At 61.5% G+C, this 17863-nt stretch overlaps 3 protein-coding genes across 3 annotated transcripts; 2 read left to right on the top strand and 1 right to left on the bottom strand.

The window, feature by feature from the left end:
• The first annotated feature begins 1200 nt into the window (after positions 1 to 1200).
• On the top strand, positions 1201 to 4870 carry CHLRE_12g536350v5 (uncharacterized protein). The gene is made up of 4 exons (XM_043068655.1): positions 1201 to 1493; positions 1613 to 1727; positions 1959 to 2164; positions 2375 to 4870. The coding sequence occupies exons 2-4, from the start codon at positions 1637 to 1639 to the stop codon at positions 3821 to 3823; spliced, it is 1746 nt and encodes a 581-aa protein (XP_042918750.1). The 5' UTR covers positions 1201 to 1493; positions 1613 to 1636; the 3' UTR covers positions 3824 to 4870.
• A 6288-nt stretch (positions 4871 to 11158) lies between these two features.
• CHLRE_12g536301v5 (uncharacterized protein) lies at positions 11159 to 15750 on the bottom strand. Its single transcript, XM_043068654.1, has 6 exons — positions 15516 to 15750; positions 15063 to 15305; positions 14622 to 14925; positions 13853 to 14470; positions 11896 to 12583; positions 11159 to 11816 (listed from the first exon to the last, which is right to left on the bottom strand). The coding sequence occupies exons 1-4, from the start codon at positions 15669 to 15671 to the stop codon at positions 14370 to 14372; spliced, it is 804 nt and encodes a 267-aa protein (XP_042918749.1). The 5' UTR covers positions 15672 to 15750; the 3' UTR covers positions 11159 to 11816; positions 11896 to 12583; positions 13853 to 14369.
• Positions 15751 to 15850: 100 nt separating this feature from the next.
• On the top strand, positions 15851 to 17266 carry CHLRE_12g536251v5 (uncharacterized protein). Its single transcript, XM_043068653.1, has 4 exons — positions 15851 to 15892; positions 16066 to 16090; positions 16530 to 16668; positions 16809 to 17266. Exons 1-4 carry the CDS (start codon positions 15883 to 15885, stop codon positions 16854 to 16856), a joined length of 222 nt encoding a protein of 73 aa, XP_042918748.1. The 5' UTR covers positions 15851 to 15882; the 3' UTR covers positions 16857 to 17266.
• The last annotated feature ends 597 nt before the right edge of the window (positions 17267 to 17863 follow it).

Here is a 17863-nt window from a genome sequence, read left to right as displayed (position 1 = left end):
AGGGATTGGAACCTGGCTTTGAGGGATTGGGTTCGGGACGGCAGGGATTGGAACTGGGCTTTCAGGGATTGGGATAGAGACGGCAAGGATTGGAACCCGAACCTCGGGGATTGGGATTGGAGGTCGCGGCGCAAAGGATAGCAAGTCAGTCTATCCTGGGGTGACCAGAGGATCGGTAGGATCGGTACCCCATGCCACCCCTCCGACCCGCAGCAGCGCCAAATACCCACCCCACAAACCCCACATGCGTGCGGATGGTACCATGCAAACAATCAGGGGGAACGGAGGAGCGCGGTTGGCCGTTTATCGAAGATGCTTTTAGCAGGGGCGGGGCCTGCCCTGGTCAGGAGTTGCGTGCCGTGCAGCATGCACACGCAAGGCATGATCTACAGCCCGAACTGGAGCAGCAGACACCACGGATGCGGGAAGCCAGTGGACTGGCAACAACAGGGCTTGGCGTTGCAGCCGGTGTGCGCGGCGGCACGCTCAGGTTCTCAGAGGCGGCTTGTAGCCTTGTAGGTGCCTGTAGTCAGTAGTCAGTTACTTTGTGACTTTGTGTTTCACTCAGTCGCCGTCCCGGTCAGCCTCGACAACACTTGAAATGATTATCTCGGGACCATGAATCTCACGCGGTATGCCGCATGCGCTAACCGCGCTAACCAGGCAGGCCAGTTGCATGCCGTACGGGCACAACTGTGGCCGGTGCGCCAAGGCCCGGCCCTCGTCTGTGCATTCTACTATATACTGGCCGCTAAACTCTTCATACACATACGTTCAGCAATCCATAGCAGTAGTCCTTATCCCGTCTCCAGCCTGAAGGCTGCACCTAGGACCATTGGCCAAAGCGGAGCACCTTGCCATACGCGTCACCAGGGCGGCGTCGCAAGGCAGCACACTCATACACTTTGGTGTAACAGCCAAAGTCGCCGAGCAAGGGGTGCTGGGTTCTGATCAGCGGCTGCCACGCGTATGTGGGGACCCACCATGCCATCCATCCCTGCGAACTTCCGGACAGGCCCACCGTGTTGTCTGACTTGTCGGTTCAGCAGCTCATATTGCATGGTAGTATCATACTAGACTGTGGGAAATGCGTCAAACTGATGTTTGGGCAAGGTGGGCGCTACTTGCTTGCGTCCCCAAACTTACTCCCGTCTTTACATGGCATTGATTAGTAGATAGAATGCATGCAAAGGAACAAGACCATATCAGATTCTGCGAAAGGAGCTACTCCTCAACATCGCGATTCAGTGCACACAGCAACAATTCTTCAGGAGGCCTATTTGACGCAGTGAGCACACAGCATTATCATAGACCTTCAACATATACTGTAAGAATAGGAATACCTGTAGGACCAAACGAGGCTGCGGAGACAGAACAGTCCCACACCGTCCCGAAATTGCAGCTACAGGCAAACGCACAGGCTAAGTCCGAGTCCCACAAGCTGGCTGCACTGCAGTATTTGATATCGAGTGGAACGAGCGAACCGAGGATAGGTGAGCTTCGGGTCGTCGCCTGTCCGCGCGCTGACTCGCGAAGACCGGGCCTGCTGGCCCTGGTTTCGTTGCTGTGACACCACTTTGGACAAAGCTAAGCGTATTCATGGCATGTATAGGTGCTCGAGCCCGGCTACGGGAGAATGGCAAAGCGGAAAGCTGAGCACGATGCCGAGGGTGCACCGGCAGCCAAGGCTCGTCGCCCGAATGGCTACTGGCGTCCATTCAACACCTGTAAGCCTTGACTCCAGTGGTCGCCAAGAGGTCGCGTTGTCTGGGGCCCTGGCCTTCGCTTTCCTGCCCGCATGGCACTCGTCTTGACCACTTTCGCGCGGCAACCACGACCATAGCTGATGTGCAAACAAGCTACCTTGAAAGTCAGCTCCGCCGCCGCATGTCGCATCCACCTGAACCTCGACTGAGGCACGACACAAACTTGCTCGCCCCGCCTTCCGCACTCCGCAGGGTGGCGCGTCTACCAGGAGGACCACGGTCAGCGGCCCTCGGTGAAGGACATGACTAAGTGGCACACCGCAAACGCCAAGGCTGCGTGGGGCTCTGCGGACGTGCCGCCGCTAACGGACATGCTCAAGACGGCCAAGGGCCTGCGGCCGCTGCAGCTCGTCCGGAAGTATTTCTGCGAGTACCGCCGGAAGAACCGGGAGGCCAAGGTGAGGGCGGAGGCATGGCCTTGTGATAAGGCTTGCTAAGTAATAGCTCAGGGGCTGGGGCAGGTGGCACATGCGCACCGACGCTTATAACCGTGCGGCCGGCCGTATGGCGTGCCTGAGTGAGCAGCAGCGGCAGAATCTGGCTAGCCTGCTACGGCCACGGCGCATTCCCAACAGCACACAAGGTCATTCTCTACCTGGTGCTCGCAGGTGGTAGGCGAGTCGCCGCTTAAAGGCGTGTCCGCTGGCCCCGTGAGCAAGCCGAGCTGCGCCGCCAAGCCCTGCGGCGGCCGCGGCGGCTCGAGCAGCAGTGAGGACGAGGGCCCTGGCTCCGACGCCGAGTCCGACATGACGGACATCGAAGACGCGGTGCTTGCGCAGCTGGTTGAAGACGTGGAGGAGGCTACTGGCGGTCAGCAGCAGCCCCAGCAGCCCGGCTTCCCATCGCACCTGGTCAGCGGTGCCACAGCCGCGCGGCAGGCCTACAACGTGGCCTGCGCTGCCGCTATAATGGCTGCTGCTACCGCGGCGGCCGCCGCCGCGCACGCCATGCACGCGCCCACTGCCGGCTTCGAGAGCCAGGCTGGCACCAGCGGCGGCGCACAGGAGTCGGATCAGGAGGCGCTGTGCTACACGCCGCAGCCGGACGTGGAGGCCTTCGGTGCGAGCCTGGCTCATCAGGGCTCATGGCTGCAGAGTGTACAAGAGGCCGCCGCCACCGCGGCACTGGACCCCGCCGGCTTGGGCTTCACACAGCCGCCGGCCGCGCACGCAGGCGACAGCCACGCGCCCAGCCCGGCGGGCGCCGCCACCTCGCCGCCCATGCCCTCCGCCATTTGCACCATGCCCTCCGCACCCGCGTGCGAGGGCGCCGCCGCGTTGCACCTGCCTCGCCACCAGCTCGGCGGTCAATGCGGCGGCACTGCCGGCAGCGCGCCCCTGCGCTCATACGGCAGCGTGCCCCCGCCGCCCCTGCCGCCGCACGTGCAATACCCGCCGCCGCCGCCGCCGTATGCCGGCTGCCCGGCGCACCCCGCCTACCCGTACGGTTACCCGCACGGGTACAGCGGCTACGGCGGCTATACTGGCTACGGCGGCTACGGCTACCCGCCGTACGGCATGCCGCCGCCGCCGCCGTACGGCTACGCGCCCGCGCCGTACGGGCGCTACAGCAGCAGCGCCTCTGCACCGCCGCCGCCACCCTACGCGCCGCCGCCCTACCCCTACCCCTACCCCTACGGGCACGGCATGCCGCCCGGCTACCCGCAGTACGGGCACCCGCAGCAGCCCGCCGCTGCCGCCACCGCGCAGCCGCACCCGCACCTGCACCCCCACGCCAGCGGCCCCGCGGCCTCGCACGAGGAGGCTGGCAGCAGCCTGACGACCTTTCACGATGACGTCGACCTCGACGCCGTGCTCGAGGCGGAGATGGGCGACCACGACCAGCAGGTGCAGCAGCAGCAGCAGCAGCAGCAGCAGCAGCAGCAGGCGACGCGGCCCAGCGAGGGCGGCAAGACGGACGCCTTTGCCGACCTGTGGGTGCGCTGGGAGGAGGACACGGGCGCCGACGCCGCGCCGGCGGTGTGCAAGGACGCCACTGCCTCGGGGCCGGGCATGCAGCCGCGCACGCGTGTGCCGGTGCACGTGTTCCACGAGTAAGCGCGCGCGTGTGGGCATGTGCGGCTGTGATTGCGGCAACTACGGGCAGGAGTGGCAGCAACGCTGCGGGCGGCGGCGTGGAGCTCAGCTTAAAACATTTACTACACACTCTGTGCGGCTGCTGGCCGGGATGCCTAGCAGCCGTGCGGGTGCAGTGCCAATGGGCACGCTATTGCAGGAGGTGCATTTACGAGCCGCGTGCGGCTGTGATGCCGTGCAACACGTTTGAGTTTTGCGGGGCGCACAATGGCGACCAACAATTCATTGTGACTGTACTCTTAAGGCGACCCTTCACGGGTTCCCGCCTGAATCGCGGAACTGGCACAGGTTCTGGGTTTATGGTGGGCTGATCGGTGGCGCTGCCAGGTGGCGGAGCGGTTATTCATTTTTTTACCGAGAGGCGTGTGAGTGAGTGTGTTTGCCGTCCTTTCTATGATTAGGGTAGGGCCAACTGACGCAGCAGCCCCATTCCTTGACCTAGCGGGTAAAGTAGCGCTGTGCGTTTTGGGCCAGCAATGCCTTAGGGTGCGATACGTGCACCAGAGGATTCCTTGACCTCACGCGTCATTGCCATTAGCGTCTAGCAAGGGCTTGACCCATAGAGAACAAACCTCATGCAGCTTATTGTGCTGCTCCCTTCTAGCGCAATAGCGCCTGCCTCAGTACGGCACAATTGATTCGGCTGGTGGTGTGTACCATTGTTTGCTAGCGCCTGTGCTTCGGGCCTTATTTCAAGCGGCGTGCGATGCGCACGTGTACTTTTAGTTTGTGCCGTGGTTGACGATTGCTCACCACGTCGTGGCGCCTGTGACGTCTCCTTCTTGGTGTGTTCGGGACCATGCTTGAACCTTTCAAAGTGAGGTTGCTGAATTGCATACCTCGCCAAGCCCCACGGGGCCCTCGGATACTTCCCGGTGCTTGTCCTATGCAGGAGGTGCTGTGAGTGTGACGCATGCAGCCCTCCACGTTGCCCCGTGCCCTGTGTCCTCCCATGTGGAGGCCGGGCGCCATACACCTCACCGTCACAAACTGTAAGCATGTGAGAGGACTGCGCCCCATGTCCTTTAAGCTCTCAATTCAACAAGATACATTAATACCCGGGCAGGGGGGGGGGGGTACGAACAATAGTTCCAGACCCCACCCCGCAAAACCTCCCGACCCCCCCTGACCGACGACCGACCGTGCCGTACACCCCTTAAACCCCCTCTATTTTCTTCCAGGATGGTGTCAAACGACTGCTTTCAGCGAGCTCTATTAGCATGTAAACACGGAAAGTTCGTCGGGCGCGTCTTGACCACAGCCATGTTGTCGACATGTTGTGAACATCTTGCGGCCGTTCAGTTGCACCCGTGTAAAGCACCCTTATGAGACTTACCTACGCATGGGACATACACATGCGTATTCCTCCGGCGCACAAGCACCGGAAGCAACGCTTCCTCACCTCCGGTTGTGTTGTTGGCGTGTTGCACCGCATTCGGCCTGCCCGCCACAATTGTCGTACACATTCGGGCCCCTCTTCTGCTTTGCTTCGCCTTGTTCTTGCCCCTGTTTGTCACACTGTCGCCCGGCCATTGTTTTGCTGCACGCCGTTGCATTACGCTAGTGCTCGTCTACACAGCTCATCCGTGGACGCCGGTCGACTGCCTGCAGGTGCGCATCGGCTATGCTATCCGCGCGGTGTGGCGTCGCATTGAGTCTGTGTGGTGCTATCGCCTTGGCCGGGCGCCCGGAGCGTGAGGAATGCGCGTCAGCAAAACATCGACACAACCTGCCAGCTACCGTCGGTACAGTAACAGCCACGCGGGTACCACCAGGCGGCTGGATGGGGTCTAGGGGAGTCCCTTCTTCCGCGGGCCTTTTCACTGTGAGCAATAACTCGTACAAGGATGCTGACCCGACCTACCCCCCACAATTCGATAGCGCTCTATCCGCCTGGCTAGTTAGATTTCTTGTACGAGCTATTGCCCGTGGTGAAAACTGGGCTGCCGTCCGGGGGGTGCGTTTTCCCAGCCAAACCCGCACGTTGGACGTTGCCCCGGGGCAAATCCTACCGCACGGATTAGACACCGCCTTTCTGTAGGTACATAACCAACATCATCATCAGCCAGAAGTGGTCGGCAAAGGTCCAAATTATGCTTATCGGGGCTCAAGTCGCGAAATTGACCGAAGCCCATATCTCGCATATGCGCTGTTTGGGGCCTGAATCTATTGCCGTCGACATTAATTCTCGTATAGATGTAATCAAAATAGCTTCAGGCTAAGTTGGCGGGGTCCTGGCGAGCGCGACATACAGCATTTCGACTTGAGCTCTCGCTCAAAATTATGCCCGAGCACCATCCAGGGACCTTATTATGCGTAATGGGATGTCAATTCATGGTCGGGGCGACAGTCTGGGCATAGACCTTGCGATCCCGCCCTTGACCCCCGGAGTGGTACCCGCGTGGTAACAGCGCGCGAACGACGCACCAATGCCTTGTCCCTTCTTGCTACGCATTTATGTGGGCACGGGTGGGAGCCACACACATCGGGACTACGCTTTCCTGCCCCTTGCCATGTTCCATCACGAGCGCACAAGCACCGGTCCGCGACTTGTGGCACGTTCTGGTCAGGCGAGACACGTCGTACCCCAACATCCCAACCCAACATGTGTTGACGGGCGGTAGCCCTTCGTCTTTTGGTAGGCTCCTGACGTTTCCCAGCCGTAAAAAGCATCCATTACATGCTTTGGGCAACGGTCTGGGCTTGCCCGGCTGTCTTATGAGGCCCAGACGAAATCCGGCACACCGTGACGAAACCTTGGGGACCGTGGGGACCGACGACCGACCCTGAACTTTGAGGGCCTATATCTCCGCAATTACTACCCTGATCAAAATTCTGAAAGCGGATTCTGAACGCTCTCGTCAAGCTCTTTCAATTTGAAGGGTGGGGTATGTCTGCGGCATTCTTACCCCCCCCTGACCGGGGGAACGGCAACTCGTACAATCGACGTGGGATGTATGCCCTCGACGGTCCCCATATCATCCATCACACGTGAGTGCCAGCCCGTTTGCTTTGCAAGTCACGAAACATGCACCGTTTGCCTGCACGGATAGAACCAGACGTGGAAAGCCCTGCAGCATGAGTCAGCAGCTTGCAACAGGAGGCCGTTGGGCACTGGAAGGGTTTGCTGCAACGCCAGGGGGCCAACTGGCGGAGTAGTATCCACGCACATGCTTTGCGACTTCTGCCCTGCCTAGCCTTGTGGGATTTGTGGGTCGGGGTTACAGCCATCACAACGGGAACTCGTCTTTCATCCCCTCTGCTTCATCCCCAGGTCAGCGGTGCCACAGCCGCGCGGCAAGCCTACAACGAGGCCTCCGCTGCCGCCATCATTCGGCCGTGTGTGTGAGGTGCTGCAGTAGTGGAGGTGCTGCAGTGGAGGTTGCTGTGGAATGTGCTGCAGCGGATGTGTACAGTGTTGTTGGGGGCGACGTCGGCATGGTGTGGGCTTGTGGTGTGCGTTGCGGGTGTGGGCTGCCTCTGGAGGTGCCACGTACGTGCATGTGCTGGCGCCGGGACGGGGGCGGAGTCTGGCATGCGCTCGTCAGCTCATGCGCCCACCCTAGCGCATATGTCCAGCCATGCCCGCACGCCACAAGCACACATACCGTACACACGTATCGTCGACCTTTGACCCTTATTTTACGAGTGATCCGATACCAGTCGCGGCCCGCTATTTGCGTGCGCCTTTGCAATGCACGCTGTCGACCCTTTTCCCGTTGTGCATTTCTGCTACAATGCGCCAGGCATGACAACAAGCGGTGCAGGCGGTGGAGGTGATGGCCAAGCCGCGCCACGGGCAGAATGTAACAAGACTCGCAATTCGGAATTGCACTTGAGTTGCTCCGCAGGCATGGTGCTAAGAGGCACCGGTAACAGCTAGGACGGGTCCAGGACGGGTCCCATCCAAATGGGGGGGGGATGGAAGGCGGCGCACTCCTTGTCCGCCATACCTCTTATTATGTAACTGTCTGGCAGGGCTTAGGCTTCAACGATACAGGCCCGTCTGGCAGGGCTTGGGCTGCAAGGATACGGGCCCCGCGCTGAACACTAGGATTGGAACCCGGCTTTCAGGGATTGGGTTTGGAACCGCAGGGATTGGAACCTGGCTTTGAGGGATTGGGTTCGGGACGGCAGGGATTGGAACGGCGGGTGTTCTCCAGGTTGGTTTCGGGCGCATCCTTTCTGGTAGTCCCAACGCCAGCCCGGCCGGCGTCGTCCAGCCCAGCCATACCAATACAGCAGCCACCTTCCGTCAGCCAGCCATGGGCGCGACCGTCCACAGCGTTTACCGTCGGTTCCGAGGTAACATGTGAATTCGCAACTTGCGCTACTGACCGCCTACTCTCGTGCCGCCTGCAAGCCCACTCCGCCTTCCGCTCTGGTCTACGTACGCATTAGTTCCGCAACACTAGTCAATAACCAGGTTTTCAGGGATTGGGATAGAGACGGCAAGGATTGGAACCCGGACCTCGGGGATTGGGATTGGAGGTCGCGGCGCAAAGGATAGCAAGTCGGTCTATCCTGGGGTGACCAGAGGATCGGTAGGATCGGTACCCCATGCCACCCCTCCGACCCGCAGCAGCGCCAAATACCCACCCCACAAACCCCACATGCGTGCGGATGGTACCATGCAAACAATCAGGGGGAACGGAGGAGCGCGGTTGGCCGTTTATCGAAGGTGCTTTAGGCAGGGGCGGAGCCTGCCCTGGCCAGGAGTTGCGTGCCGTGCAGCATGCACACGCAAGGCATGATCTACAGCCCGAACTGGAGCAGCAGACACCACGGATGCGGGAAGCCAGTGGACTGGCAACAACAGGGCTTGGCGTTCCAGCCGGTGTGCGCGGCACGCTCAGGCTCTCAGAGGCAGCTTGTAGCCTTGTAGGTGCCTGCAGTCAGTAGTCAGTTACTTTGTGACTTTGTGTTTCACTCAGTCGCCGTCCCGGTCAGCCTCGGCAACACTTACAATGATTATCTCGGGACCATGATTATCTCGGGACCATTCACACAGCAGATGCATGCATCCCGTGGCCACGTTTGCCTGAGCTAGCGCACAGCACCCAGCCCCCTGACGTGTCATGTATATATGCATGTATGGCCAAGGGCTCAAGCCATTCCGCTTTGCTTTTACATGCATGGAGCGGGCTGGAGTGCGAATCCGGGCGCAGCCTGTCTGCAGCGGCTCATTCACACAACAGATGCATTCATCCCGTGACCACGTTTGCCTGAGCTAGCGCGCAGCACCCAGCCCCCTGACGTGTCATGTATATATGCATGTATGGCCAAGGGCTCAAGCCATTCCGCTGTGCTTTGCATGCATGGAGCGGGCTGGAGTGCGAATCCGGGCGCAGCCTGTCTGCAGCGGCTCATTCACACAGCAGAATGAGCAGATGCATGCATCCTGTGACCACGTTTGCCTGAGGTAGCATGCAGCACTCAGCCCCCTGACGTGTTATGCATATATGCATGTGTGGCCAATGGCTCAAGCCATTCCGCTGTGCTTTGCATGCATGGAGCGGGCTGGAGTGCGAATCCGGGCGTGACCGAATCCCTGTGCAATGACTGGAACGAGTACAGAGCAAGTTATGCTGCACGTGCAGGCTGTCTGCTGCTGCACTGCCCCATAGCCCTACGCAAGAGCTGACCCTAAGTGCGTGCACGGGCCCGGGCGGCAAGCACGGCAGCCAGGCTACGCGTCGGCCACACCTCGCCCCCACCCACCCGTCCCATGGCTCCTGAGTCCGGAGCGCACATGGCACCCCGCCGCATACCCAGGCCGCCCGCGCCTGCAGTCTGCTACTGCAATGCCCCATAGCCCTACGCAAGGGCTACATACCCCTGGGCGCGTGCACGGGCCCGGGAGGCAAGCACGACAGCCAGGCTACGTGTCGGCCACACCTCGCCCCCACCAACCCATCCCGTGGCCCCTGAAGCCAGAGCGCACATGGCACTCCGCCGCATACCCAGGCCGCCCGCGCCTGCTGTCTGCTACTGCAATGCCCCATATCCCTATGCAAGGGCTACCCCTGGGCGCGTGCACAAGCCGGGGAGGCACGCACGGCAGCTTGGGTACGTGTCGGCCACACCGCGCCCCCACCAACCCGTCCCGTGCGTGGCCCATGAGGCCGGAGCGCACATGGCACTCCGCCGCATACCCAGGCCGCCCGCGCCTGCAGTCTGCTACTGCAATGCCCCATAGCCCTATGCAAGGGCTACCCCTGGGCGCGTGCACAGGCCGGGGAGGCACGCACGGCAGCTTGGGTACGTGTCGGCCACACCGCGCCCCCACCAACCCGTCCCGTGCGTGGCCCCTGAGGCCGGAGCGCACATGGCGCTCCGCCGCATACCCAGGCCGCCTGCGCCTGCTGTCTGCTACTGCAATGCGCATAGCCCTACGCAAGAGCTGACCCTGGGCGCGTGCACAGGCCCGGGAGGCAAGCACGGCAGCCGGGGTACGTGCAGCACCCCGGCTCCCGACCCCTCTCCCGACGGTCACTTGCACCCCAAGGCTAGCTCCAAGGCCTCCGTGACACAGCATGGGCGTTTCCCATGCGCTTTCACCTTTGGGAGAGGTGCGAGCACGTTGACCGCAGTTGGATGCCCACGCGAGGCGCACGGGCGCGTTGGGGCCCGCACGCACGCAGGTGGGTGTGCGCCTGTGGCTCCCAAGCCGGGCCTCCAAATGCTGCCGTGATCTCCGCTGAGTTCCTGATGCCCTAAAACCACCAAATGTATAGACGCAGGGCCTAGCGATGGTTGTTTGGCGCGAGCTGTCGCAATGCAAAGTCCCGGCCTCGCGATTTCCAGTCGCGCAAGCGACAGCTAGCTCGACCAAGTGGGGACGGTTGAGCCATCAACTCGGAAAGGAAAGATACGCACGTATCAAGCAGCGACAAACTGTATAGCGAGTCGCTTCTTCTCGTCGCTCGTTGACTGAGTGGGTATGGCATCCCACTCGGCGTGGGATACCATTGGCAGTGTGCTAGTGTTGCGACTGGTCAACGGTGGTCAGCGGTCACAGTCGACGTGGGATCCCATGCCGGCTCTCATCCCATGCCGAGTGGGAGCCTTCGGGGTGGAGACCTAGCTGGGCCCACCGTGTTGTCTGACGTGTCGGTTCAGCAGCTCATATTGCATGGTAGTATCATATTAGGCTGTGGGAAATGCGTCAAACTGCTGTTTGGGCAAGGTGGGCGCTGCTTGCTTGCGTCCCCAAACATGCTCCAGTCTTTACGTGGCACTGATCAGTAGATAGAATGCATGCAAAGGAACATGACCATATCAGATTCTGCGAAAGGAGCTACTCCTCAACATCGCGACTCAGTGAGTGCACACAACTACAATTCTTCAGAAGGCCTATTTGACGCAGTGAGCACACAGCATCAGACCTTCAGCATATACTGTAAGAATAGGAATACCTGTAGAACCAAACGAGGCTGCGGAGACAGAACAGTCCCACACCGTCCCGAAATTGCAGCTACAGGCAAACGCACAGGCTAAGTCCGAGTCCGACAAGCTGGCTGCACTGCAGTATTTGATATCGAGTGGAAAGAGCGAGCCAAGGATATTAGGGTCGTCGCCTGTCCGCGACGAGCGAGCCCTGACTCGCGAAGACCGTGCCTGCTGGCCCTGGTTTCGTTGCTGTGACACCACTTTGGACAAAGCTAAGCGTATTCATGGCATGTCCAGGTGCTCGAGCCCGGCTACGGGAGAATGGCAAAGAGGAAAGCTGAGCACGATGCCGAGGGTGCACCGGCAGCCAAGGCTCGTCGCCCGAATGGCTACTGGCGTCCATTCAACACCTGTAAGCCTTACAGTTAATAAGGCTCCAAGGTTTACAGGTGTTGAACGGAAGCCAGTAGCCATTGGGGCGACGAGCCTTGGCTGCCGGTGCACCCTCGGCATCGTGCTCCGCTTTCCTCTTTGCCATTCTCCCGTAGCCGGCCTCGAGCACCTGTGCATGCCATGAATACGCCTAGCAACGAAACCAGGGCCAGCAGGCACGGTCTTCGCGGCCAGGCGACGAAGCTCACCTGTCGGAGAATGCCAAAGCGGAAAGCTGAGGACGATGCCGAGGGTGCACCGGCAGCCAAGGCTCGTCGCCCCACCGGCGTCCATTCAGTAACTGTGAGCCTCGACTTCCATGGTCGCCAAGAGGTCGCGTTGTCTGGGGGCCTGGCCTTCGCATACCTGCCCGCATGGCACTCGTCTTGATTCGCGCGGCAACCACGACCATGGCTGATGTGCAAACAGTCTACCTTCAAAGTCAGCTCCGCCGCCGCATGTCGTATCCACCTAAACCTCGATTGGCAAGCCCGCTCACAGTCTCAAGGCCCCGGTCCCCATTGAGTACGACTGCCATTCGGGACGAGCGCGCGCAAAGTTCTCTTGCAAACGGCCTGTTCTATTGCTTGCCTAACTTTAGCTGCCTGTTAGCTCACGTCGCACAAGGCCCCTCAGCGAGACGTCAGACCCTGTCCCCATTTGCAACACTTCGCGCTTGCACGCCCCAAGCGGGGCTGTAATCATCGCTTCTGCTTAAAGTGTGGCTGATGTCCACCATCTGACGCCTGAAACGCCTCTCGGGGTGCGCGACATCTGCTTGCTTCGCCCAGAGTCAGCGAGATGGGCGAGCGCGCATTGTCCACATGCACTACCAGAGATAGAAATGCAATCCAGCGGAACAGTGGCGCGCGCGGGGTGATGCTTGCTGCGTGTGTCCTGGCGCGCGGGGATGCAAGCGTGTGCCCTTCGGGCGTCCCCGGCGACCCAGCAGTCCGTTCCCCACGCATTCCCGTCACTCCATTCACCACGCAAATTATCTGGACGATAGCTCCCCGCGGCCAGGCCCGTGGGACTTCTGTGCATGCGGCCTGTGCGTCACCGCGTGGTGCTTTTCCCCGGTTCCTCTCGCGGGGTGCGGGTGACTGTACGGTATGCTGCTAGTGTTGCCTGATGATGTGGGCTCCCCGCCCCCCTCACCTTAACTTACTGGTGGGTGGTGGGAGCTGTGTGCCTCTGGTGGGTGCGTTTTGGGTATGGGGCGTCGCCGTGGGCGTCGCCGGACTACGTGCCTGGCGTACCTGCGTTGACACCTCGCAGGTTTGATTGCGCTTCGTGCGCTAGATTGCATTGTGCCCGGTTGACCATTTCCCGCCGCTTCCGGCCTATAACCCGTCCCAATGAGTTCCCGCTGGCTATGGGCGCCATGGCAGATACGGCCAAACGGATCCGAACTGCGTATGCTGCTGCTGCTGCTTCCACAGCGTCTGGCGGCGCCAGCTTTGCTGGCACAGCCTAGCGAGGCGCAGCCCCCGTCGCTGCTCTCACCGGGTGCCGTGCGTGGCGGCCCGCAACCGCGGCGAGGCACAGGTGGTGCGTCCACGTTTTGCGAACATCTGCAATGCGTTCGAATCGACAACAATCACGACCAAAAGCCAAAGCCCAGCGAAGCCAAAGGCAAAGCCCAGCGAAGCCAAAGGCAAGAAGCCACAAGCCTAGCCAAAGCCAAAGCCGAAGAATGTCGCCTTGCCCTTGACTGGGACGACGTGCTCACTGCAAATGTGCCGCAACCGTGCTGCTGCGATGCGCCTGAACCTCGCCCCCCACCATAGCCGGCGTCGCATAGCAAGTGCAGTGCACGCACAGGCAAGGGCAGGAAGCGCAGCGCGAGCGTGAGGGCGCAAGGCCAAGGCGACCCAGCGGAGCGGTGTTGCCCGCGGGCTGCCGCGGCCGCCGCCGGGGCGTGTGGAGCCGCAACCGTGCTGCTGCAACGCGCCTGAACCTCGCCCCCGGCCCCTACCATAGCCAACGTGGCATAGATGACAAGTGCAGTGCACGCGCAGGCAAGGGCAGGAAGCGCAGCGCGAGCGCGAAATTGCAAGGCCGAGGCGACCCAGCAGAGCGATGTTGCCCGTGGGCCGCCGCCGGGGCGTGTGAAGCCGCAACCGTGCTGCTGCAATGCGCCTGAATCTCGCCTCCAGCCCCCACCATAGCTGACGTCGCACAGCAAGTGCAGTGCACGCACAGGCAACAGCAGGAAGCGCAGCACCAGCGCCAGGGCGTGTCAGCATCCAGGTTTGCACCCACCCAAAACACACGCACTAACTTGGATTTCCGCCCCCCCCCCCTGCGCGCGCTGCGCACACTTGTGCTGTCTCCTGCCTCGTCACGCCTACCAGCTCAGCACGCTGTAACTTTCCCCGCTTGAATGCTCTGGTGCACGTCTGTCAATCCAGTGATCGCTATCCAACACCTTGCGCTCACAGCCAGCCTCGGCTACACCGACGCCCCTAGCGCTGAAGCCTCGCCTGCGCACTTCCCCTCAAGCGGAAAATCTGCACAAAGGGCGAGCCATCGCGCTGCGGAGCGGGGAGGTTTCAGAACAGGGGGGGTCTTGCCAAGTTGGTTAACACACGTTCCCGGCCCCCGCCGACTGCGCGCAGCCATTATTCAAGCCATTGGGTACAGGAAGCCATTGTACACAAGGTAGAGCTAGCGAGGCTAGCTAGCGAGGCGCAGCCCCCGTCGCTGCTTTCACCGGGTGCCGTGCGTGGCGGCCCGCAACCGCGGCGAGGCACAGGTGGTGCGTCCACGTTTTGCGAACATCTGCAATGCGTTCGAATCGACAACAACCACGACCACTGCCACAGGCCTGGCGCCGGGGGGAATGATGCTGTCGCCTTCGAGAGTGGCCGCAACACATATCGCAGGTGAGAGGGGCGTGGGCGCGGCCACGTCTTCTGCTGCCGCGGTGCACATTGCCAGTAGCGGGAGGCAGCTGCCTGCCACACCGCCCCAATGGACGTCGGTGCGGAGGGCATGGGCGGCGAGGTGGCGGCGCCCGCCGGGCTGGGCGCATGGCTGCCGCCTGTGTGCGCGGCCGGCGGCTGTGTGAAGCCCAAGCCGGCGGGGTCCAGCGCCGTGGTGGATGCGGCCTCCTGTACACTCTGCAGCCACGAGCCCTGATGAGCCAGGCTCGCACCGAAGTCCTCCACGTCCGGCTGCGGCGTGTAGCACAGCGCCTCCTGATCCGACTCCTGTGCGCCGCCGCTGGTGCCAGCCTGGCTCTCGAAGCCGGCAGTGGGCGCGTGCATGGCTTGCGCGCGCGGCGGCGGCCGCCGCGGCAGCGAGCAGCAGCCATGATGGAGGCAGCGCAGGCCACATTGTATGCTTGCCGCGCGGCTGTCGCACCGCTGACCAGGTGCGACGGGAAGCCGGGCTGCTGGGGCTGCTGCTGACCGCCCGTGGCCTCCTCCACGTCTTCGACCAGGTCCGCAAGCACCGCGTCCTCTATGTCCGTCGTGTCGGACTCGGCGCCGTAGCCAGAGCCCTCGTCCTCACTGCTGCTTGAGCCGATGCGGCCGCCGCGGGGCTTGGCGGCGCAGCTCGGCTTGCTCACGGGGCCAGCGGACACACGGCGAAGCGGCGGCTCGCCTACCACCTGCGAGCACCAGGTAGAGAATGACCTTGAGTGCTGTTGGGAATGCGCCGTGGCCGTAGCTGGCTAGGCAGGTTCTGCCGCTGCTGCTCACTAAGGCACGCCACACGGCCGGCCGCACGGTTATGAGCGTCGGTGCGCATGTGCCACCCGCCCCAGCCCCTGAGCTATTACTTAGCAAGCCTTATCACAAGGCCATGCCTCCGCCCTCACCTTGGCCTCCAGCTTCTTCCGGCGGTAGCCGCGGAAATACTCCCGGACGCGTGGCAGCGGCCGCAGGCCCTTGGCCGTGTTCAGCATGTCCGTTAGCGGCGGCACGTCCGCAGAGCCCCACGCAATCTTGGCGTTTGCGGTGTGCCAGTCAGTCATGACCTGCACCGAGGGCCGCTGGCTGTTGTCCTCCTGGTAGGCGCGCCACCCTGCGGAGTGCGGAAGGCGGGGCGAGCATGTTTGTATCGTGCCTCAGTCGAGGTTCAGGTGATGGATGCGACATGCGGCGGCGGAGCTGACTTTCAAGGTAGATTGTTTGCACATCAGCTATGGTCGTGGTTGCCGCGCGAAAGTGGTCAAGACGAGTGCCATGCGGGCAGGTAAGCCGCCACACGCTACACATCGCCACACGCTACACATCGCCACCGCTCCACCTACGGGCGCTTGCGTACCAACTTCACCCACACCCGCCCCTCAGCGCAATGACTACCCTGACCAGGACGCGGGCGTGACTGCAGCCTTTCAGCTGACCGCACCCGCCGAGGACCCACAGGTGTGGTGGTGGTGGGAGGTGGGAGGTGGGGTGTGGCGCAATGGGGTGTTCGTTTCGGCCGTGTGTGTGAGGTGCTGCAGTAGTGGAGGTGCTGCAGTGGAGGTTGCTGTGGAATGTGCTGCAGCGGATGTGTACAGTGTTGTTGGGGGCGACGTCGGCATGGTGTGGGCTTGTGGTGTGCGTTGCGGGTGTGGGCTGCCTCTGGAGGTGCCACGTACGTGCATGTGCTGGCGCCGGGACGGAGGCGGAGTCTGGCATGCGCTCGTGAGCTCATGCGCCCACGCTAGCACACGTCCAGCCATGCCCGCACGCCACAAGCACATCATACCGTACACACGTATCGTCGACCTGTGACTCTTGTTACGGGTGATCAAATACCAGTTGCGGCCCGCTATTTGCGTGCGCCTTTGCAATGCACGCTGTCGACCCTTTTCCCGTTGTGCATTTCTGCTATAATGCGCCAGGCATGACAACAAGGCGGTGCAGGCGGTGGAGGTGATGGCCAAGCCACGCCACGGCGCCGCCGCCGCCGCCAGCGGCTCGGCCCTGCGCCCCTACACCTACACCTTCTGCCTGGAGCGACTGGAGAATGGTCCCTGCAAGGTGAGCTGGCGGCAGATATGAAGCTAGCTAGGTGCTAGGCGGTCTGCCCGTTGAGCTTCGATCCAACTTGCCGGCAAACTGACACGTCTCAACCCCCGCCGCCGCGCCGTGGGCTTTCCTCCTCCCGTATTGGCCTGCAGGACTGCTGGATGGTCGCCGGTGTGCGGATGGGCAACTATGCGCTGTAGCTATGCCTGATGGACATATATACGGATTGAGATGCTGATATGTGGCATGCTTTCAAATGGACTTGTCAAGGCACCTTATGAGGGTGCCGGTGCTCGTGCCAGCATCGTGTGTGGCAGAGAGCACAAGAGAAGATTCCGTGATTGCTGCAGTCATGTGTTTCAACCCAATACCTACCCAACGTCTACCCTCGAACGCTCAGCTCGCTGTGGTGGACGCGGAGTCTGTGGCTAGCTGTATGGGAGCCCCAATCTGCCCTGTGCCGGCAAGGCCTCGTCCTGTCCTGCGCCAGGCTGCCAGTCTCGTGCATGGATCTCGATGCTTGCCAGTCCAAGTTATGGCCTGGAGGTTTGGCGGCAAGACCAATCGCAAACGCGCCGCCATGCTGCTTTGCTGTAGCGACATTTGCTTTGACCGCGGCACGGGTGGATGGGCTGTGAGGTATTGCATTACCAGACACCTCCCATGGGCTGTGTGTTGCCTGTGTGTTTACATGCGTGGTGATGCGAGTGAGGCCTTGGTATTGTCTGCACTGTCAGTTGCTTGGTGTGTGAGGCGTACGCTGGACGGGCGTGAAGGCGTACAGCAGGGGATGCGCTTGAGCTCACCCGCCCGGCTGCCCTGTCATCACCACGGTGATATGCGGCCCGCTGCTAACATACCATGCACCGTTGATACAGCGTGATGGCTTAAGAATGAAGCTCCGGCCGGTGGATCATGAACCATGAGCGTAATGAGATTAACTGCTGGGTGGCTGCCAGGGCTCCGGCGAGAGTGGCCCAGAGCCCCAGACACACGGAGTGTCGGCGGTTGTTGTTGGGGCAGCAGGGGGAAGGAGGAGCGCGGTTGGCCAGTTGTATTGTGTGTGTGTGTGTGTGTGTATGTGTGTGTGTGTGTGTGTGTGTGTGTGTGTGTGTGTGTGTGTGTGTGTGTGTGTGTGTGTGTGTGTGTGTTACAGGATTGGAAGTGTGCATTCCTAATACCTGCAACGAGACTAACCGAGCCGCAA

The sequence above is a fragment of the Chlamydomonas reinhardtii genome, chromosome 12 (assembly GCF_000002595.2).
Source record: "Chlamydomonas reinhardtii strain CC-503 cw92 mt+ chromosome 12, whole genome shotgun sequence".
NCBI lineage: Eukaryota > Viridiplantae > Chlorophyta > Chlorophyceae > Chlamydomonadales > Chlamydomonadaceae > Chlamydomonas > Chlamydomonas reinhardtii.
The sequence above is the reverse complement of the archived record's forward strand: the minus strand, read 5'-3'. Positions and strand labels throughout refer to the sequence as shown.